The following is a 23,547-nucleotide window of genomic DNA, read 5'->3' as shown; positions in this document are numbered from 1 at the left end:
GTCACTTGACAGCTTTTCCTAAAGATAGAACTCGGGCACACAAAGCAACAACTGCCAGAGGGAAGAAGTCAAATTGTAGTGTACCCACCCTCACCCCCTGTCCCCATGGAGCCCTGGCAGTGGAGTGAATAGAAGCTCTTCAGGGCAGTGAATGGATATGTTTCCTTTGATCTCAAGAAGTAAGAATACATTGAGTTAAAAGCAACATTCCTTGAGCACCCACTATGTAGTAGACCTTAAGTATTTGAAGGCATTATGAGGAGCTCTGTGGCCAAAGCCTTCCTTCAGAGACCTCTTGTTCTAATCAGAGAGACACAAAAACAATAACCACAGTGGGTTTATTAGTATAGTAATGGAAAAGGTCCAGGGTAGAAGTGGATAGGGGAGGCAGTGGTTGCTTTGGAGAAAGAACATGGTTGGCTTGATTTTGAAGAAATAAATTTTGAGACTGACAGTGACTTTCTGGAAAAAGAAAGCTGCACATGCCATGTACCAAGATGGGATCATGGAGCTAAGTGTTTTTTGGAAACATGTTAAAATTGAAATCTTGTTCACACAATTAAATTTTTTTGTTGGGGTTGTATATGAAGTTTAAGTAGTAAAAATAAAGCTGGAGTGGTAAGATTTTGTCATGACTTTATATGTTATCTGTCTTCATTAAGGATTTGGTGTTTATTTCTGTGGGCTTGAAGGGGAAACAGAAAGGGTGGAGTCAGGAAGAATATTTTGGTATAAGACAGTAGGATAGATGTGGTGTCAGGGGTATATTTTTATACAAATTTGTATGTGTATATAGAATGCACAAATGCATGAAAAATTACTCCCATTTACAGTAATCTTGAAAATAACATTTTTTGAATAAAGCATAAAACAAACTATAGTATAATGTATGTATAGCCTATATTATTCTTACATTTTACAGTGGTTCTCAACCTGTGGGTCGTGACCCCTTTGGGGGTCGAACAACCCTTTCACAGGGGTTGCCTAAGACATAACAGTAGCAAAATTACAGTTATAAATAGCAACAAAAATAGTTTTATGGTTGGGGGTCACCACAACATAAGGAACTGTATTAAAGGGTCACAGCATTAGGAAGGTTGAGGACCACTGGTTTAAAGTATATAATGTTATATTTACTTAATGAGATAGACATTCTAACATTACTATATAAGAAAATACTTAATAAAACCAAACATGTCTAATCAGATCATGTAGAGCATCAGAAAAATATTTGTCTAAAATTTTTTTTAAACTCATCTTTATTGTTGCATGTATTACAGATATTCCCCCCCCCCTTTATCCCTATAGACACCCTCCTCCCCAATCCCGCCCCCCTCCTGCCTTCCCCACACTATTGTAGGTGTCCATTGGTTACGCATATATGCATAGAAGTTCTTTCTTTGGTTTATCTCATCCCACCCCACCTCCTCCTTCCCTTTGAGGTTGATCAGTCTAATAACCAATTTGTACTTCTTAATTCGTTCATCTTTTTCACTCATTCCCCCAGCCCCACCCATCTGGCAAGCAATGAAAAGTTCTGTGCATCTAGGAGTCTGTTTTTGTCCTGCTTGCTCATTTTGGTTGTAGATTCAATTGTTGATAGATATGTATTAATTGCCATTTTATTGTTCATATTTTTGTTTTTCTCCTTCAAGAAGATCCTTCAACATTTCATATAATACTGGTTTGGTGGTGATGAACTCTTTTCTTGCCTGGGAAACTCTTGATATGGCCATCAATTCTAAATGATAGCTTTGCAGGATAGAGTAATCTTGGTTGTAGGTTCTTGCTTTTCATCACCTTGAATATCTCTTGCCACTCCTTTCTGGCCTGCAAAGTTTGTTTTGAGAAATCAGCTGACAGTTTTATGGAAGCTCCTTTGTAAGTAACTAACTGTTTTCTCTTGCTGCTTTTAGGATTCTTTCTTTGTATTAATCTTTGGCATTTTGATGATGATGTGTCTTGGTGTGGACCTCTTTGGGTTCATCTTGTTTGGGACTCTTCGTGCTTCCTGGACTTGTATGTCTGTTTCTTTCACCAAGTTAGGGGAGTTCTCTGTCATTATTGTTTCAAATAGATTTTCAATTTCTTGTTCTCTTTCTTCTCCTTCTGGCACCCCTATGATGTGAATGTTGGCATGCTTGAAGTTGTCCCAGAGGCTCCTTACACTATCCTCATTTTCTTGGATTCTTTTTTCTTTTTGCTGTTCTGATTGGGTGTTTTTTGCTTTCTTATATTCCAAATCATTGGTTTGCTTCTTGGCTTTACCTACTCTACTGTTGATTCCCTGTAAATAGGGAATGTTGATGTTTTCACTAAGTTCCTTGGAGGTCTCTTTAAGTTCCTTGAAGGTCTCACTAAGTTCCCTGAATGTCTCACCAAGTTCCTTGAGCAACCTTATAACCAGTGTTTTGAACTCTGCATCTGATTGATTGCTTATATCCATTTTCTTTCATTCTTTTCCTGGAGTTTTGTTCTTTTCTTTCATTTGGGACATGTTCCTTTGTCTCTTCATTTTGACTGCTTTCCTGTGATTGTTTCTATATATTAGGTAGAGTTTCTATGTCTCCTAGACGTCGTAGGGTGGCCTGTTGTTATATGTGTCCTGTAGGATCCAGTGGCACAGCATCCCTGATCACGCCCTTGAGGTGCATTCCCAGTGTGGACTGTACTCAATTCTATTGTAATTGAGTCTTTATTTCTGTTGGCACATCAATGGGAGGGATTGACTCAGGCTGATCAGCTGCAAGGACTGGCTGTGCCCACTGACCGCTGCCCTCTGATTACCTTGGAGGATCAGCTGTGTTGGGGCCCACCACACACAGTAAGACTTACTTCATCAGGGCTGTGGTACCCACTGAGTCTGCTCACTGAGTGTGTCACTTGTGAAGGTAGTTGGGTGGTGGTGCTTCGACGTGGTCTGAAGCTGTCCACTGGGTGTGCTGGCTCTGGGGCAAGGTGAGCCACTGCCTGTGTTCTATCTGGGGCCACCAAGCATAAGCTACAAATTGATCTGCCAATGACGGCTTCTTGGGCTGGGCTTGGAGGTGCCAGAAAAAGCCAAGTTGTGAACCAAGCTGGCTGCTTCTAGTGCCAGGCCTGGGGCCACTTAATGAGAGGTATGGGGTTCACTGAGACCAGATGCTGCTTGTTTCAGAGATTTTAGGAAAATCTGAAGCAGGATCCAAGACAGGCCAATCCTATTGTAAAGCCTTTGGAAACAGCTTGGGTGGGCCTGAAAGTTGGGTGGGGCAGGGCCTCAGGGAATCACCCGTGCGGAGCAAACAGTGTGAGCCAGGTTGCTGGAGTCCCAGATATGGCTGCTGTCTGCCATCCCAGGGAAGGGCTCACCAAAGGAACATCAACCTTTGCCAGCATGTCTGTCCAGGAGAAATATGCTTCTCCAGCCCTTGTCCCAAAGCCAAACAGCTCAGTTCTTCCCATGTATGTTTCTGGTGCCCCTCAAGCTGCTTCCCCTCTGAGCTTAGAGCAAGTCTGAGTAAGTCTATGTGTGGGACCTTTACGAGGAACTGCCTGGGTCTTTAGAAGCCGCAGCCTCCCTCAGCCTCAGATCCCGCTGGTTTTTCAAGCTAGATGTTATGGGAACTTTTCTTCCTGGTACTGGAACCCTGAGCTGGACATCTGGGTTCCCTCAGTCCTCAGGAAGGACCTACCCAGCTGAGGTATCTCTCCTGATTTTTATCTGCCACAGATGGGTGTGGGACCAACCTGTCCGCCCCTCTTACCATTCTCTATGTGGCTGCTTCTTTAATTTTGTAGTTGTAGGACTTCCACTCAGCTCAATTTCAGGTGATTCTGAATAATGGTTCCTTTGTAGTTTAGTTGTAATTTTGATGTGGTTGTGGGAGGAGGCGATACTGTGTTTGTTTACCTGTGCTGCCATCTTGACCGGAAGTCTGTCTAAAATGTTTTTACAAGCATATACTGATGCAAAGCTTTTCAGCAACTTTTATTACTGTTGTTTAGAAATGAAACACTTGTGCTACTTCAGTATCTTACTGATTCTCTAATGTCTTATAGTCAGACAATAAATGAAATCAGCCTCAGGGTTTTAGGACATTGACTCTCCTTTTTCTATCAAGAACTTGGTCATTTGATGTTTCCGATTATATAGGTTCATTTTACTTTTTGGCTACAGTTCTCCAGTTCTCTTCTCAAGCCAGGCCTCTTCTTGAACTGTTTCTGTGACTCAGTATCCTCTGTGCCCTCGCTCCCAAGGCCTCCCCTCATAGGAAGCCACCTTGTGGTAGTCTCTTTCTCAAGACTTCTCATGTCCTGAAATTATAATGATCTACCACCTTTCCCGTGTCCCATAGTGCTAATTGTATTTAGTTCTTGTGATATGCTGTATATTTTTTTAAAATAGGTTATTCTCAAGGACTCACAATTCACAGTTTGAGCTTCAGATAAAATACGTTCAGCTAGTCCACTGAAAGATTAGCTAGAAAACCAAGGTTCTGGAAAATAAAGAAAAGTTCAAGAAAGGCACATGGAGGAATGAAGAGAACACTTGAGATAACTACAGCAGTGTTTCAGTTTTGTGAGGGCACAGGAAGTGAGGCTGTGAAGGGGGCGGCAGTTTCCCAGTAGGAGTGCCCTCAGCTGGAGAGTACCATGTTGCTTTCTAGTTTTTTTAGCTACTTTTTAGTTATGCTTGCATTAGAACTTTAGAATCTGTTTGTCTGTTTAATAGACCATGGTTCGTTTAAATTTGAGCAAATGAAACATTGATATTTGGTGAATTGAAGAAACTATATATAAAAATTTGTGCATATTGGCCAAATTAAATTTCATGTTTGATTAGAAGTTTGTGGCGTTATCAGTAAATCTACATGAAGATTAATGTTAATGATTGTTTTAAAAAGCACAGAGGCATCTAAATCAAGAAATAAAATATCAGAACCAATAAGAAAAGAAATGGATGGTAACATTTTTACATAACTTATGGTAAATGTGCAAAGTACTGACATTCTGCTAAATTGTCAAATCAAAGAATAACTTTCAGTGACAAAAGAACAGATGCTACCGTATCAGGAAATGTATATGATGACAGAAATAAGGTAGGGAATAACTGAAACTTAAGTTCATTTCTCAATATCATCATGCAATGTCTCATTGAAAATCAAAAAAGGCAACAGGGAGAAAAATGCTTATATAGTCTGCATTTATTTTAGGTATTGAATTGTGTCAATTAATTCACATATCTTTTCTTTCCTTCCAAAGTTGAAAGGACAACATTTGCCCTGAAGTGAGTGCTGCCTCATTGCGGATTGTTGAACACAGGGGCCCTTGTGCAGAGAGGTTAATATGGATTTGTTTTCTTCCACAGCCTGTAAAATCACACTACAGATAAAACAACCTGTTTTGTTAGTGGAAAAAGTAAGCCCTTTGTAGAGACACAGAAAACCTTAAGATTTTCTGCAATTCCTTTTTTGTTGTTTTGTTAACCCTCCCCCAGGATATTTCCATTGATTTTTAGAGAGAGTGGAAGGAAAGGAGGGAGGGAGAGGGAGAGAGAAAGAAACAGACATCCATGTAAGAGAGGCACGTTGATTGGTTGCTTTCCGAGCACAACCCAACTTGGGACCAGGGCTAGGACTAAACCTGCAACTCAGGTAGCTGCTCTTGACCCATTATGAAGAGCTTTCCAGATTTTAACTAAAAAAACCTCATGTATTTCAGGGAGTATTTAATATGCTAATAATGTGGATATAAAAGGATAAACTTTGATTTTTTTGAGCTCTGCAGTCCATACTCAAATGTTTGGGTGCTTATATTTATTATGGTTAGTCTTATTAATAAAATAAAAATTATGGTGAACATTTATTGATTGCTTGCCCAGTATCAGATTCTGTGATAAGAGCATTACATGTGTTTTTAAAAAGTGAACCTTCCAACTAACCCTGTGAAGTTATTGTGATAACAGTGCTGTGACTTTCTCATAGTTACAGGGCTGGTAGTAGATTATAAACTCAAATAATCCTAAATCCAGAATCTGTTTTGGAGTGATTAAATTTTACAGAATAGTATGCAATTAAATTTTATAGGATTTATTGTTATAAATATAATAACTACACTTATAATCTGTTGAAAGAATTATCAGATAGCAAATTTATGATTTAGTTTCCAGAATGTGAGCATATTTATCTATTATAATTGAGCATCATAACAATTCTTTTAATCAATTTTATTAGTGACCTTGAATACTGAGTGAACTTCAGAATCACTAATACATAAGAAAAGTAACATGCTGCTGTATTTTCATACTGTGGATATATAATGTGATATATAATGTGACGCTGCCGATCCTTAATCCACATGCCGATGTACTGCATCTTTTGTGATTATTATTTTAATTTGTAAATATTTGTTATTCTCTTTTTTCCCATAAAATTAGGCTCCCATAAAATTGGATTTCTTACAGAATAAAATGAGGTAGCATGTTGGCAATCATCTGGTCTTTTTGTATAGAAGATACAATACATTTTAATAATTAAAACAAAGCAAAAGAAAAAGCCTCTTCTATATGTCTAAGGAAAACATACATTTTTTTAAACATAGATTTATTTTTTCTTAATATTCAGCTTGGGAGAATTATTATATCTGAAAAAAGTAGTTATATTTTTACTGTGCTAGGTATATGTGGATCAAATTATAGTGAACTATATGTAATTTTCATATAATTAATGCAATACATAATTATGAACTTTGATAATAGCAGATTGGGTATGAATAACGCAGGTTCTAAGGGATAATTTCTTCAAAAATATTTACTCAAGAGTTAACGGAATAATCAAATATATATTTATAATACAGTGGAGTAGAATAATAAAAATTGAAAAGATTAAATCATAAGTTCTTCCATGTGGAATATTTTCTTAGTTATAATGCAAATTTCTATTCTAAAAAAGGAAAGAAATGATTAGGCTTAGTAAGTGTAATAAAAGGATACCTACTTTTTTAAGTTGTTTTTATTGATCATGACCATATTTTACAGTTTTTAGCCCTCCGCTCACAATTGGTGAACTTTAAAAATATGGCATTGTATGAAATGAAACTTGTTTATGTAAGTGATGCTTTATTTTTCTCTGTAATTTATTGTTCACAGGTTTTCAAAATGTTTAGTAGAAGGCTTAAAAAATATTTTATATAATGACTTTAATGCTATGTCTCCTACATTTGCTTTGATATGTTACATGACTTACTTTGTTAAATAATGATTGTCAAAAAGTTGGACTGTGTGGTATATGCAATTAAAACTGTATTGCTCTCTGAACATGCTGTACAAGTGAACCCATGGGTCTCCCAAAGCGAGCCTTTAACATTCCAGAATTTTTACTGTGCATCTGTTGCTGGCATCTAGCCTCCCACCCACACAGGCTCAGACTAACTAAATGAAGTTTATGCTAGTGCAATAAAGTACATAAAGATGAAGTAATAAAATGGGAAGACAGTTACTTTATTATGTGGTTGCTAAAATAGCTTCACTAGAAGAATGTATGCACATATGTGAAAGAAAATAGTGTGTGAGTAGGAGAACCCAGAAAGTAATTTATTCAAATGGTATTACATGTCTTTTTATGTTATTTATTCCAGATGGGATTTATACAGCTCAATGAGGACTTCATATTTATTGAACCACTCAATGATACAATGGCCATAACGGGTCACCCACACCGTGTATATAGGCAGAAAAGGTCCATGGAAGAGAAAGTCACAAAGTCAACTCCTCACAGTCATTACTGTGGTACTATTTCAGGTAATGCCTTCTGAAAGATTTAACTAACTATGCAATGTCAGATGAATCCTTTAAAAATTCTCTCCATTCATCAATTTACTAGCTTTATCTTTTTTGTTGTTGCTGTTAATGACAATTAAATATATCTGTTTTCAATTTATTTTTTAGTTTCCTGGTAAGTACCACATTTTAATATCAAGAATTATGAACTCAAAGAACTTCAGGAATTAATATATAATATAGCGCACCATGTCACTCCTGAATTGTAAAGTGTTTCTCTTAGGATAAGCGTCCCCTCACTGAACTAGAAATGACACAGAATTCGAGCTCTTTTGAAGCTGGTACTGGGAACTCAGGGCCCTGTTTTAGTCCATCATGCCACCCCTTTGCTTTGACTAGAAGCATCTTTTTTTTTTTGACTCAAGTAAAACTCATCTTGGAGGTTAAAATCATCAGAGGAATAGGAAGAAGAGTAAAAATTTATTTCTTTGAATTTTATTTTCAGTATCAGAATACCTTACATCTGGCAGTTTTAGAGGCACACAAACGTTCCTAACCATCGAATCCTCGTCTCTGTTTGTCTGCCAGTTCTTCACAGAAATAAAATGGTGACTATTTGTGCACTTCCTTACTTCCTTTGGCAGAGATTTGTGGGATTAGCAAGAATACTAGGGGAAATGAATGATTTCTGTTACATAAGTGGGAACTGGAAGTCATAGCCAACATTTTTAGACATCTAAACCAGACATCTCAGTGACTATTCACTGATATGAGGTTAGAATCTGAGGAAATATGAATGTATTGAAGAATTTTTGGTGTAAAGACTTTAAAATTTGACTTGCAGATTTAAAATTAGGTGTTAGTATATTTAGTGCCAAGATATTAAGTCTCAAGTTGGTTATGGTTTCAAGGCCTATTTGGATATATGAATTGTGACAGTAGTATCATTTGCAGAGGCCCTAGGATGTTCATATCATCATTGTCTAGGGTGTTTGTATTAAGAAAGGATTATAATATGTTTCTGTTTAGATATATTCATCTCAAATTAATCCATTATTTTTTTCTTTTGTGAAAAGGTCGTTATATCAGTCTATATGGCAGTCATCTTCAAAAGTGGTTGAGTGAGTCTTGGTCACCCTCTTTGATTCACATGATCAAGTCAATTTTAAAAAGACACAGCTTTCTTCTCTATTCAAAGAACTACAGACACAAAAGACATATAACAGCTGAGTGAAAGTCTTACCATTATGAATATGCAAAAGAAAGGCTTTTGTATCGTGAAATGACAACAGCAACCACGACTGGAATTCAGTACATTTAAGGAGATAGCCTTGTATGAGTTGTACTGGAAATTTGCACTGTACAACTTTGAATCATAGTCAGTTCCACTGTTCTCTATGCCCATGTACACGATGACACAAAGCAGGCTTTGTATGCCATTATGCACAGAGGAAAGGTTTCTAGAAAATTTTTAATTTGAATAGGGTTATAAAACATAAATACATGGTTCCTATTTGGCAAACATTTCTCATGAAGTTTGACTTAGTTTTTGTCAGGCATAGCTGTTATATATTAATTGACCTATCCGGTTCAGACAATCGCATGCAAGGAGTGCTGAGCTGTCATCAGTTGAATAATTTTGTGCACTTACTATTTTCAATGGCCTTTTAAGAGCCTAGAATCTAAGAAATCATTTTAAAATGAACTGTTTATAAATTTAAATATTCATGTACTTATACTGATATGTCTAATTGTAGCTCTTCTTATTTCAGGCTGATGTGTTCACATATTAAACACATGATTCAAATTTCAATGGTATTGCAGTATTTGCCTTTGCGCAATGGAATCATAAAGCTTACTTAGTCTTTGTACTATTCTCATTCTTCATTTTAATGCCTTAGTATATTATGTTTATATGTATTTATTATATGAATATTTGTTTTCAAAACAGGGACCTTTATACTTTAAGGTAACCGTGTTTGAAGATAGTGTAGAGGAGGGGAAGGCACATGAGGTTGAGGGTCAGAGGCCCTGGGTTTAAGGCACAACTGCAGTCCTACTCCAACTGGGTACTCTTTGTTAATTCCCTTAAAAATTTAAAATTTAGCTTAATTATTTGCAACATAAGCATGGCCAGTTATCTCACAGAAATGTAGAACTAAATGACACAGCTCTTACTCTCAAGTAGCAACCAATGTATTATTTTATTTTACATTTGTATTTATTGATTGGTTTTAGAGAGAGGGAGGGAGGGAGGGAGAGATAGATAGGTAGATATTTATTTGTTGTTCTACTTATTTATGCATTCATTGGTTGATTCTTGTATGTGCCCTGACTGGGAATTGAACCCACAACCTTGGCGTATTGGGACAGTGCTCTAACCAACTGAGCAACTGGGCCAGGACATCAATGTATTCTTTTAGACAAACTGGTAAATGAGTCATTATACTGTAGTGTACTAAGAATTATGACAGACTCAGTGCACATGATCCCGAGCTTCTGCTATTGGGGGGCTGAGCCTCGAAGATCAAATGAAACTTATCCATGCCACAGAGAGAAAAGGGAACAGAGCATGCAGGCTAAGTTAATGGACTTTGGGGTCAGACTGCCTGTGTTCACATTCTTGTACTACTACTTTCTAGCTTTGTGACTTTGGAAAACTTACTTTATCTCTCAAAATCTCCATTGACAATATACAAAATGAGGATAGTGATACTTGAAGCTCAGGGTTGTTGTGAGAATTAAATGAGATTACGTGTGCAAATGAAAAACGTGAAGTTTTTAGTGCATATTGTTAGTTGGGGAAAGCATTTAGGCAGAAGGAACAATGGCATCAATTTGGGGAGCTGAAGCCAAATGTCTGCAATATGGTCATGAGATACCACCCTGGAAAGGTAGTCATCAACTACATGGTGAAGGGACTTGTGTGCAGTGGGAAGGACTATCTCTGGAAGGCAGAATGTGGTCTTTGAAGACTTTAAGCAGGCAAGTGACTTTATCAATATATATCCCTTAACATTTTAGTATAAATTATGAGTATATCTAGGACTCAGACTGCTACTGAAATAATTTCCATACACCACTCATAACTGTTACGGAGATTACTGTCAGTATGTGGAGGATATTACGGAGATCATACATTGAGCACAGGTGAATAGGCATTTTAAAATTTCTTCTCTGACTAGAGATGTATGATATCAATTATGTTGTTCTTATGCATGCATAGGGGTGGAAAATGGTCTCAAGATTTAGGAGATGAAGAATGAGCTGAGCAGAGTTAATGTAGATAATGAAGACTTCAAAGGAAGAACGTAATAAAAAGATTACTTCAGTATGCATGATTTTCACACACAGTGGCTAACTTGTATGATGGCATCTACCACAAAGTTGCAATTCTTAAGAAACTGAGACTGTTCTGAGTAGTCCATTTAAATATAACATGCAAATACGGATACTGCACATTGACAGTTTGGGGCCAACATAGCTGTCACTGGCTGGGGCAATAAAGGGAACAAACTTTTCTCTTTCTGTTACATGGTCTATTTACCACTCTTTGGAACTCTTGGTAGAGTTCCAAAGCTCCTCATTTTGTAACTATCCCTGTGGTTTTCTTTTGGCTCTACTTTTATTTTTCTTATATCTCTGTCTCCTCTGTGAGTGTGTCTTCTACATGCACACCCCCTACATGTCGGCATTTCCTAAGACTGCCTCCTTTTCTTTCTACTTCTCAGTCCATGTGCTTTCCTGGAGTGATATAATCCAAATCCTACCTACTCTTTTGTAATTGGCTTCTTGTACTCAGCCTTATTTTTAGGGGGTTCATCCATAGTTTTGCACATTGAAGCAGATGGTTTATTTTCACTGCTACATAGTGTTTTATTATATGAATAGTCCAAAATGTCTTTATCCATTACACTATTTTAAAAAAAAGTTTTATTGATTTTTAGATCGAGAGGAAGGGATAGAAAAAGAAACAATGTGAGAGCAAAACATCTATCAGCTGCCTCTTGCATGTCTCCTACTGGGGATTGAGCCTGTAACCCCGGCAGGTGCCCTGACTGGGAATCCAACTAGCAACCAACCATCTGAGCCATGCTGGCCAGGGCTATCCATTATACTGTTATGGTTAATTGAAATATTATGAATAGTGCTGCTCTGAATAATTTGTACATGTGATTTGTATGCATTTCTGATGAGTATATATTTTAGATCTTTGATCATTGAATGTGCAAATGTTCAACTTTAGTGGCTACTGCCAATCAGTATTTCAAAGTGTTTATCCTAATTTAAACTCCCTGCATGTATGTATATAGGACTTCCAGTTCTTGTCCCCACAGTATTGTTGACAATTGATATAATCATCTCTTTATTTTAGCCATTCTAGGGATTTTAATTAATTTAATTTATTGTGATTTAAATTTGTGTTTTTCTGAAGATTAATGAGATTGAGCATCTTCTCATATACTTCTCATTAGCCATTTGGATATCCTTTATATGAGAAATCACTGTTCAAGTCTTTATACATTTTCTAATTGGTTTATCTGTGTTGTTTTAGAGTAGCTTTTATTTCTTTATTATGGAAAAGCATTGTAAATATCTTCTCCCACTTGGTGGCATGCTTTTCATTATGATAGTGGTATGTTTTAGTAAACAGAAATTTTCTATTTTTATGTGCTTAAATTTATAAATATATTTACTTGTGGTTCCTGCTTTTATTTGGCCCTGTTTGAGAAATCTTTATTATCCTAACAGTCTAACTTCTATACAATCCTGATGGAAGGCAGAAACAAATCCTTTGTAACCCATGCATAATGTTTTAGCAATTAGGGGCACCTGCCTGAAATTAGGATATGTGGTGAAATCACTTCAGGCACTTCTTTGTTTTGTTACTGGTTTAAAAAAGAAAATTATGGTATCTTTTATTCATTGAGTTATTTTATTTATAGAGATTTTACTAATGTGACTTATTATTTTTTTTAGAAAGAGAATTTTATTTGGAATGAAAATATAGAGCCCATCCCAACTACTCCAAGGAGGGAGCAGGGGTCTGGGAGATGGTCCCTCAGAGTATAAGCTTGCTTTGGTGTAAAAATGGCAGAGCTAATAAATGGTAGAAGTCCATTCTGTTAGATTTCAAAGTCATACTCCAATGCCAGATGCCCTTTTAGCTTCCACATGTGAAGGGAACTTACTTGGTTTTGTTCACCACTGTGTCATCATTACATGTTGGTAATTCAGTAAACATGTTTTCAAATAATTGAATAAAGAGAATTTTTTTGTTTACTTTGACAAGATGGAGGCACATTTGAATACTCATTTCTCTGTTGCAGATAAAGGAAGACCTAGATCTAAAAAAATAACAGAGAGTGGAAGAGGGAAACGTTATTCATACAAATTACCTCAAGAATACAACATAGAGACTGTAGTGGTTGCAGACCCAGCAATGGTTTCCTATCATGGAGCAGATGCAGCCGGGAGGTTCATTCTAACCATCTTAAATATGGTAGGCAAACTTTAAAGTGCGCTTGGAATTTTTTCAAGAAAACTCTAAGGAAGAAATGTGTGAGTATAATGAAGTTCTTTAAAAATTAACTCATTACTATTCTTTTCCTTTATTGACATCAGTAAAACAAATCTTTAGGTTTACCAAATTGATCTGTCTCAAAAAAGATATCAAATCTAGTAAAAAAACAAAACAAAAACCCTTATTGTTTATTTTGATGTGGCAAAACTCTCTATTAGTCTTTCTTCTCTTTTTTGTGCCCATCTCTTCATTTTCATTTATAAAAGGCCAACTATTCAAGTTAACAGAAATGTTATATTTGTTTATATGCATGGGCCTACCCAAAGTACTCTGGATTATGAGGTGAAACAAAAATGGAGGTTGCTAATCCATTGAGCTCTTATATAGGTATGTAAAATTGGATGTCAGATATAATAGTAGTTGATGAGGAAGACCTAATAGCTAATAGCTAAATTTTTAACCAGCTGCCGTCATTTCTAGCTAACTTCAGTTGACAATTTTTGAACTTCAGAAATCTAGTTTGCTCCTAGTGTGTTATGGATGCTTACTACCCAGTGAATCTTTGACTTAATTGTATACTGTTTTGGGTAAACCTACAAGGCAGAATTAGAAGGTTATAGTGAAGAGTGGTTCTCAGGGGAGAATAAACATAAATAAGAGCCAAAGGCAAATGTCCATTTATAATTCCAGTTACCATATAAGGCAGGGTAAACACCATTGATTCAAAGATAAATAGGTTATGTTTTTGCAAAATTCCCATTTTTACTCTTTTTTTTTTTTTTTTTGCTATTATTGGGTTTGTTTTCCCAGCAAACAGATATTTCCACACATTAGCCATTTTTGTGTATGTTCAGCTACTTCCTGAACACTCCACCAGCTTTCGGTATAGGATAGACTAACACAGTCCACCAGCATCAGTCTTTTCCAGTTGATACTATCTCTGAGAGCATGGGTTTGGTGTGTCAGTATTATATTTTCTAGTAAAAATTAAATAAATGCTAAATTTTGTAAAAACTCAAGGTGCCACATAAAAAATTCAACTTGTATTCCAGCATTGCGACACACACCACACTTTGAGAAAACTCATTATAATGATGGCCTGAAATCTTTAAGCAACAATGACCCACAAGCTTGTCTTCATGGGAGCACTGCAGGGAGGAGCTCTGCAGGGAGGAGCTCTGAAAACTGTTTCTATTGGCAGCTAGCCTGGGAGAGAGCACAGACTCGAAGGAATGAATTGGGAGGTGGCATAAAGCAGGCTGAGTTCTCAGGACTGTTTCTCAGAAGAAAGCAGGACATTGGCACTTTGTGAATTAAGAATTAAGAAAAATTCTAGGGTTTAGTTACTAAAATTCTCTTCAGTATCGTGAAAAGCCCAACCTTCTCTCAGCACCCTATTGAAATGTCTAGACTATTAAGCTGCAGCAAGTATCTCAGCATCCTATGTCTAAACTTCTTGGTGTGTAAAATGAATTAGCTAAGTTATTGCTTATTGAGCTAATTTTTAAATAATTAAAAATATATAAGATTTCTTAACTAAATGGAGACTTCTCTTATGTCTGGGCTTTAAGAAAAAGTAAGGTTTTTTTTCAGTTTTATTTTAGGATTTTTATTTTTATTTGTTTTTAGGTTTTTAACCTTTTCCAACACAAGAGTCTTGGTGTGCAGGTCAATCTTCGTGTGATAAAGCTTATTCTGCTCCATGAAACTCCAGTAAGAAAGTCTTGAGTTTTTTGTTCTAAATTAAGTGGCTGAGAAGTTGTGTCCAGGTACTTTTAAGTAAAGAGAATATTAGGGATGTACTTTTTATTGACTTAAAATCCAGAAATATCCACTTAGAATATATATAAACTGGTCTTTAGTTTCGGTTAATACCTCAAACTTATTTTAAAAAAAATTAGAATGTTCTTATTTTACAAGCATCCTGACCACAAACCTTAACTTTTTGTAATTTTAAAAAGTCATATTTAATGACGGTTTCATTTTCTTCTCTAAACATGTACTTGTAAAGCCTTTTCTTGTCTGCAATCCATTTTAAATGAGGAATATTCTGTGACACCATTTTAGCTGCTGCTTAAATGGCACTTTGTGAAACCTGTGTTCTTAAATTATAGAAATCATGAGTTACTTAAGTGTAAAAGTTCCACATTCTCAGTATTTCATTGAACCTCTCTCGTTTTTCCAAATAGTATTAAACAGATTTTATAAATATTGTACCTTCTCAAAGTTTTAAAATTTTTACCTCAGGCTAAATGAATCCTTAACATCTTCCAGGTTCTAATTAATGTTATGGTTAGCAGTTTGCTTTAGTAATTCAAGACATCCGCTCAATTTTTAGTGTTTTGTGTATCTGAGAATGATTTGCCTTGAAGTGAAATGTCTTCTTTTGTAGGTAGATCTATATATTGGGCACCATGGAGAGAAAATGCTAGAGAGCTTTTGTAAGTGGCAACATGAAGAATTTGGCAAAAAGAATGATATACATTTAGAGATGTCAACAAGCTGGGGAGAGGACATGACTTCTGTGGATGCAGCTATACTTATAACAAGGTAAATTTTCCAAAGCCAGTTAAATGACATTCTGAATTCTATGGACATGCTATTAATCCTATTAATTTCTTCACAGAATGCTTTTATTCTAGATTTTGTATTCCCAAAACTTTTGGCATAATGATGTTAGTCAATTTCCCTTAAGTCATAGTAACTGGTTTTGAACTGTCATTCATTGGGTGACATATTGACAAATCATTTGGCTAGTTAATTAAAAATATGTTTTTTTGCTTTAATTTTTAATGTGAAGATATAGTCATTGACGATGATAAGTGAAAACTATGGTGAAATTTAGTGGAACTTTGAAATTCCGAGCCCCCACTGGATGATATTCAGTCATCACATATAAAGTAATCCAATATATTAAATACAGAAATTGACAAACTTTCTGGTTCAATCTGAGAAAAAAGTTTCAATTATATTTTGAGCTAATTAATTTTGAGCTGCATTGTGAATGTCTGTAGCACTTACAAGCATTTGTAATGCAACATTATGTATAAATTTAAGAAAGTGAAATAATGAGCAAAAATATATTATACATGTGCATTCTGTATTAATAATTATTGATAAATGTATTTTGCTTAGAGCTAGTAATAATGAAGATAATTAATTTTTCAGTAACAACTTAATTTTAATATCAATAGTGTTGACATTTCACATCACAATACACAGTGACATTTAAATGTGATTTTTTGTAATGAGTCTATTGAATGCATCATAGCTGCTGTTGCTGAATTACATAAAAGCTATTCTAGTTATAAGTAATTCATAAAGATGAAAAATATTTCTATGCAAGAACACACCTGGACTTCCACAGTCAGATGTACCTGATACTGGGACTACTACAATTAATAAGCATACAAGTGGAAAATATTTATTTGGAAACTACTTTCAATCATTGGAGAAAGAGCAATGCAAAACTGCAACTCTGAAAGGAAGACAATTTATTAACTCAACCCCAGTCAACCCAGCATTTTTGCCTGGGGACAATTTTTTTTTTTTAATTCTCACCTGAGCCCAGCTGGTATGGCTCAGTGGTTGAGCGTTGACCTATGCACCAAGAGGTCGCCAGTTCGATTCCTGGTCAGGGCACATGCCCATGTGTGGGCCAATCCCCAGTGAGGGGCATGCAGGATGTGGCCAATCGATGTTCTCTCTCATTGATGTTTCTCTCTCTCTTCCTCTCCCTTCCTCTCTCTCTCAAATCAATAAAGAAAAAATATTTTAAAAAATTCTCACCTAAATATATGTTTATTAATTTTAGAAAGAGAAAAGAGAGAGAGAGAGAGAGAGAGAGAGATTGATGTGAGAGAAAAACATTAATTAGTTGCCTCCGGTACATGCCTTGACCATGGATCGAACCTGCAACCTAGGTATGTGCCCTGACTGGGAACTGAACTCACAACCTTTTGGTGTACAGGATGATGCTCCAATCAACTGTGTCACCTGGCCAGAGCTGCCAAGGGGCAATTTTTTACTGCAAGCTGAAATCTAGGTAGAGCACAGTGGTCCTGCTGAGGACCCCAGAGACAAGGGTCCTATGCAGGGAAAGGTGCTAAGAAGTCCGTGTGTAGATTATTTGTGAGACCTTTGAAAGGCTAGTTGGAATATATACAGATATAAACTGCTTAAAATTTATCCAAGTGCCGCTGCTATGGAGTTTGGATTTTAAAAATACACTGGGAATTGAGCAGATCCAGGTCTCAAGAGTTGAACAGTTTTGTTAATACCTTAATATTACTCCTGATATTTAGCTGAAAAAAACAGGAAGGCTATGCTTCCATAGTAGGGACCATGATCCAGAGAAATGCCTGCCCTTGACCTGCCCTAACAAAGCCTGAAACCACACCTCAGTAAGGTCTTTAGGGGAGATAGAGTTTGGAGTTTGGGTCCCACCAATTTACAAAGGCTTGGTAATCATCTTGAGCTTCTGAGAGAAGCTTCCTACCAAAGAATAAAGTCAAACCGAGCAAAGTTCAGATTGATCAACCAGTAATTGAACTGCCTCCTACAATAAAAGTTAGTACTCTTCAGAGGAAGATAACAGAAAATTGAATCTCTATAATATATCACCCACAATGTCTAAAACATAATAAAAATTAACCAAGCAAAGATACATGAAACTGAGATCCATGGTCAAGAAAAAGTAATCAATAGAAACGGACCCTGAGATAGCTTAGATGTTGGATTTACAAATTATTTTAGTTGTATTTGGAATCTTAGGAGAAGCAAATGAGAATGGGTAAGAAAAATTATTTGAAGATGTAATGGCCAAAAGTTTCCCCAAACTTGATAAATAACAATTTATAGACCTAAGCATATCATAGGAAAATTGGTGACAACCAAAGATACAGAATTTTTTTTTTTTCTGTCCAAACATGAACAGTGAATTTATTTTAATTATTAGAAAAAACTCTTCACAATACATTTTTATTAAATTCTCATCAAGGTTTTGGAGTGGATATTTTAGTTCCAGAAACGTAATTTTGCTTTAAGCAGCTTACCCACTCTCAACTACAGATATCACTATTTCAGCTAAAGAAATGTTTCCTATTATTCAACTAATATTTATTCCAGGCTCCCAATTATTTTCCCCATTTTTATTTATCTTCCTAATCCTCTATGTCTTTGCCCACACCCATCGCCATCTAATTGAAAACATGTATAGTAGCTAAGATCTGGAAACAGCCCAAGTGTCCATCAGCACACAAATGGACAAAAAAGCTGTGGCCATACACACAATGGAGCAGCACCATGAAGCTGCAAAAAAGATCTCCCATCCCTTGAGACGACATGGAGGGACCTGGAGAGCACCATCCCAAGTGAAACAAGCCAAGCAGAGAAAGACAAACATCACATGATCTCAGTTATTTGTGGAATATAATGAACATAACAGGGTGAGGAACAGGGTAGACCCAGAGACATGGAAGTAGAGCACAGAACGAAAATCCTCAGAAGAGAGGGTGTTGGGAGGGAAGAGATAGATAAACCACAGAACTCACATGCATGCATGCATAACCTATTGATATGGACAACAAAGCTGGGGACAGGGCGGGGGTGATGGGGAGGTGGGTGCCAATGGGGAAAAAAGGAGAAACATCTGTAACAAAAACAAACTAATTTTTAAAAAGTTAAAAAAAACAACACATATGATAAGCAATGCATATAGTTTGATTTATTTCCTTGTATACTTTTGTAGATGCTCATAAAAATGTACAAACAAAGCATATTTACTATTTTTTAAAACAGGACAGTATAATACTATATCATTTCCTTTCTAAAATCCTCATATACTTTTCAAAGTTTAGATGTATGGCTTCAACTCATTTTTATTAATAACCACATAGAAACTATATATCTTTTATATGAGGGATTTAACATAAAAGATATATATCATTTTCCAACTCTTCATTAATCAATATTGTTTCATATTTTTTCTATTCCAAATAATTTTACAACACTCACATGCATATAAACATCATGTTCTAGGTCACTCATTTTTATTTATTTATTTATTTATATTTTTAAATTAATTAATTAATTTATTATTGTTACAGATGTTTCTCCTATTCCCCCCCACTGACACCCTCTCCCCCATCCCCCACCACCCGTCCCCAGCTCCGTGGTCCACATCCATCGTTCACGCATACATGCACATAAGTTCTGTGGTTCATCTCTCCCCCCAATCCCCTCTTCTGGGGTCTGTCAGTATGCACACCACCTCCACATCTCTGGGACTACCCCGTTCCTCAGACTGTTATGTTCATTATATTCCACAAATAAGTGAGATCATGTGATACTTGTCTTTCTCTGTTTGGCTTGTTTCGCTTAGAATAATACTTTCCAGGTCCCTCTATGTCATCTCAAAGGATAAGAGATCTTTCTTTCTTACAGCTGCATAGTACTCCATTGTGTATATGTACCACAGCTTTTTTTTTTTTTTTTTTATCCTCACCCGAGGACATTTTTCCATTTTTTGTACAGATAGAGTGGGAGGGAGAGAGAGAAAGGGAGAGAGAGAGAGAAACATCGACGTGAAGAGACACATCGAGTGGCTGCCACCCGCACGACCAACCAGGGCCGGGGACAAACTTGCAACCGAAGTACGCGCCCTTAGCGGGAACTGAACCCGGGTCTCTCCGGACCGCAGGCCGGCGCTCTAACCGCTGAGCCAAACTGGCCAGGGCTGTACCACAGCTTTTTTATCCATGCGTCTACTGATGGACATTTGGGTTGTTTCCAGATCTTAGCTGTTGTAAATAGTGCTACTATGAACATGGGGGTACATATATTCTTTCTGATTGGTATTTCAGGCTTCTTAGGGTATATTCCTAGAAGTGGGATCACTGGGTCAAATGGCGATTCAATTTTTAATCTTTTGAGGTAACACCATATTGTTTTCCATAGTGGCTGCACCAGTCTGCATTCCCACCAGCAGTGTACTAGAGTCCCCTTTTCTCCACATCCTCCCCAACACTTGTTTGATGATTTGTTGATGGTGGCCATTCTGACAGGTGTGAGGTGATACCTCATTGTTGTTTTAATTTGCATCTCTCTGATGATTAGTGATGTTGAGCATTTCTTCATATGTCTCTTAGCCATTTATATGTCCTGTTTGGAGAGGTGTCTATGTAGTTTCTCTGCCCGTTTTTTAATTGTGTTCTTTGTCTTTCTTTTGTTAAGCTGTATGAGCACTCTATATATATTAGAAATTAACCCCTTATCTGATGTATCGTTGGCAATTATGCTCTCTCGTAGAGTGGGTTGCCTTTCCATTTTGGTGGTTGTTTCTTTTGCTGTGCAGAAGCTTTTCGGTTAGATGTACTCCCATGTGTTCACTTTCTCCTTTGTTTCTATTGCCTTAGGTGATGTATCAGTGAAAATTCTGCTGTATGTGATGTCTGAAATTTTGTTTCCTACATTTTCTTCTAGGATTTTTATGGATTCATGAGTCACATTTAAGTCTTTTATCCATTTTGAGTTTATTCTTATATATGGTGTAAGTTGATGGTCTGGTTTCATTTTTTGGCTAATGTATCTGTCCAATTTTCCCAACAACATTTATTAAAGAGGCTGTCCTTACTCCACTATATGCTCTTGCCCCCTTTGTTAAATATTAATTAAGCATATTGTCTTGGGTCCATTTCTGGGTTCTTTATTCTGTTCCATTGATCTATCTGCCTGTTCTTGTGCCAGTACCAGGCTGTTTTGATTACAGTGGCTTTGTAGTATAACCTGAAATCTGGTAATGTGATCCCTCCAACTTTGTTCTTCTTTTCCAAGATTGCTATGGCTATTCGGGATCTTTTTGGTTCCATATGAACGTTTGAAGTATTTGTTCTAGTTCTGTGAATTATGTCGTTGTTATTTTAATGGGGATTGCATTAAATCTATAGATTGCTTTGGGTAGTATGGACATTTAAATGATGCTAATTCTTCCAATTCATGAACAAGTTATGTGCTTCCATTTTTTTATATCTTCCTCTATTTATTTTTTCAATGACCTGTAGTTCTCTGTGAATAGGTCCTTCATTTTATTGGTTAAGTTTATTCCTAGTTATCTTAATTTTTTTGCTGCGATGGTAAATGGGATTGTTTTTTCAGTTTCTCTTTCTGTGAGTTCATCATTGGTGTATAAGAATGCCATCAATTTCTTGACATTAATTTTGTATCCTGCTACTTTGTGAAATTCATTTATTAAGTCTAGTAGATTTTCGATGGAGTCTTTGGGGTTTTCTACATATTGTATCATGTCATCTTCGAATAATGACAGTTTCACTTCCTCGTTTCCAATTTGGATCCCTTTTATTTTTTCTTTCTCTCTGATTGCTGTGGCTAAGACTTCCAGTACTATGTTAAATAAGAGTGGCGAAAGTGGACATCCTTGTCTTGTTCCTGCTCTTAAGGAAAATGCTTTTAAATTTTCCCATCGAGTTGGCTGTAGGTCTTTTATATATGGCCTTTATTATGTTGAGATATGATCCCTCTCTTCCAAGATTGCTGAGCATTTTTATCACAAATGGGTGCTGGATTTTGTCAAATGCTTTTTCAGCGTCTATTGATATGATCATATGGTTTTTATCTTTCATATCGTTTATGTGGTATATCACATTTATTGATTTGCGAATATTGTACCAGCCTTGCATCCCTGGGATGAATCCCACTTGGTCATGGTGAAAATTATTTTGATGTATTGCTGGATTTGATTTGCTAGTATTTTGTTCATGATTTTGACATCCATGTTCTTCAGGGATATTGGCCTGTAGTTTTCTTTCTTTGTAGTGTCTTTTTCTGATTTTGGAATTAGAATTATGCTGGCCTCATAAAATGAGTTTGGAAGTCTTCTTCTCCTTGAATTTTTTGAAATGGTTTGAGGAGAATGGGTATTAGTTCTTCTTTGAATGTTCGGTAAAATTCCCCTGTGAAGACGTCCGGGACTGGGCTTTTGTTTGCTGGGAAAGTCTTGATTACATCTTTAATTTCTTTTGTTGTTATTTATCTGTTCAAGTTTTCTATCTCTTCCCAGTTCAGTTTTGGGAGACTATGTGTTTCTAGAAATTTGTCGATTTCGCTGACATTGTCGAATTTGTTGTTAACGATTCTTTGTATTTCTGTGGTGACAGTCATTATTTTTCCTCTTTCATTTCTGATTTTGTGTATTTGGGTTCTCTCTCTTTGTTTCTTGGTGAGTCTAGCTAAGGGTCCATCAATCTTGTTTATCTTTTCAAAGAACCATTTCTTTGTTTCATTGATCCTTTGAATTGTTTTTTTGGTCTCCATGTCATTTATTTCTGCTCTGATCTTTACTATTTCCTTCCGCCTACTTGCTCTGTGTTTTTTTTGTTGTTGTTTGTTTGTTTGTTTGCTTTCTAGTTCTTCAAGTTGTGAGGTTAGATAGTCTATTAGAAATTTTTCTTGTTTCTTGAGTTAGGCCTGTAGTGGTATGAACTTCCCTCTCAGAACTGCTTTTGCTGAATCTCAGAGATTTTGTGTTGTTTGTTCATTTTCATTGGTTTCCAAGAAGTTTTTACTATCTTCCTTGATCTCCATGGTAACCCATTCATTGTTCAATAACATGTTATTTAGCCTTCATGTTTTCAAAAGTCTTTGCATGTACCTGTTGCAATTGATTTCTAGTTTTATTCCATTGGGATCTGTGAAGATGCTTGATATGATTTCAATTTTCTTGAACTTGTAGAGACTTAGTTTGTTCCCTAACATGTGGTCTATCTTTGAGAATGTCCCATGTGCACTTGAGAAGAATGTGAACTCTGCAGTTTTGTGGTGTAATTCTCTGTAGATAGCTATTAAATCCATTTGATCTAGCACTTCATTTAGAGTCTGTGTTGCCTTGTTAATTTTTTGTCTAGATGATCTATGCAGTGATGTCAGCGGGGTGTTGAAGTGCCCTGCTATGATTGTATTACTGTTGATTTCTCCTTTGAAGTCCTTCAAAAGATTTTTAATATATGTTGGTGCTCCTATATTGGGTGCATATATGTTTACCAAGGTTATATCTTACTATTGGATAGATTCTTTCAATATGATGTAGTGGCCTTGTTTGTCTCTAGTTATGGCCTTCATTTTGAAATCTACTTTATCAGATATGAGTATTGCCACCACAGCTTTTTTTTTTTTTTTTCCTTTCTATTTGTTTGAAAGATTTTTTCCATCCCTTAACTTTCAACCTATGTGAGTCTTTTGTTTTGAGGTG

General features: G+C 36.3%; 1 protein-coding gene across 1 annotated transcript in view; it reads left to right on the top strand.

Moving 5' to 3' along the window:
• The window catches only part of ADAMTS19 (ADAM metallopeptidase with thrombospondin type 1 motif 19), a 316,590-nt gene that overhangs the window by 75,026 nt on the left and 218,017 nt on the right, over positions 1-23,547 (top strand). The window contains exons 3-6 of the mRNA XM_036241047.1: positions 7,618-7,780; positions 13,090-13,262; positions 14,913-14,996; positions 15,676-15,833. Of these exons, the coding sequence (XP_036096940.1) occupies positions 7,618-7,780; positions 13,090-13,262; positions 14,913-14,996; positions 15,676-15,833 (578 nt within the window). The remainder of the gene's footprint in view (positions 1-7,617; positions 7,781-13,089; positions 13,263-14,912; positions 14,997-15,675; positions 15,834-23,547) is intronic.

The sequence above is a fragment of the Molossus molossus genome, unplaced genomic scaffold (genome assembly GCF_014108415.1).
Source record: "Molossus molossus isolate mMolMol1 unplaced genomic scaffold, mMolMol1.p scaffold_m16_p_4, whole genome shotgun sequence".
In the NCBI taxonomy this organism is placed as follows: domain Eukaryota; kingdom Metazoa; phylum Chordata; class Mammalia; order Chiroptera; family Molossidae; genus Molossus; species Molossus molossus.
Note: the sequence above shows the minus strand (reverse complement) of the source record. Positions and strands in the feature narration are given on the sequence as shown.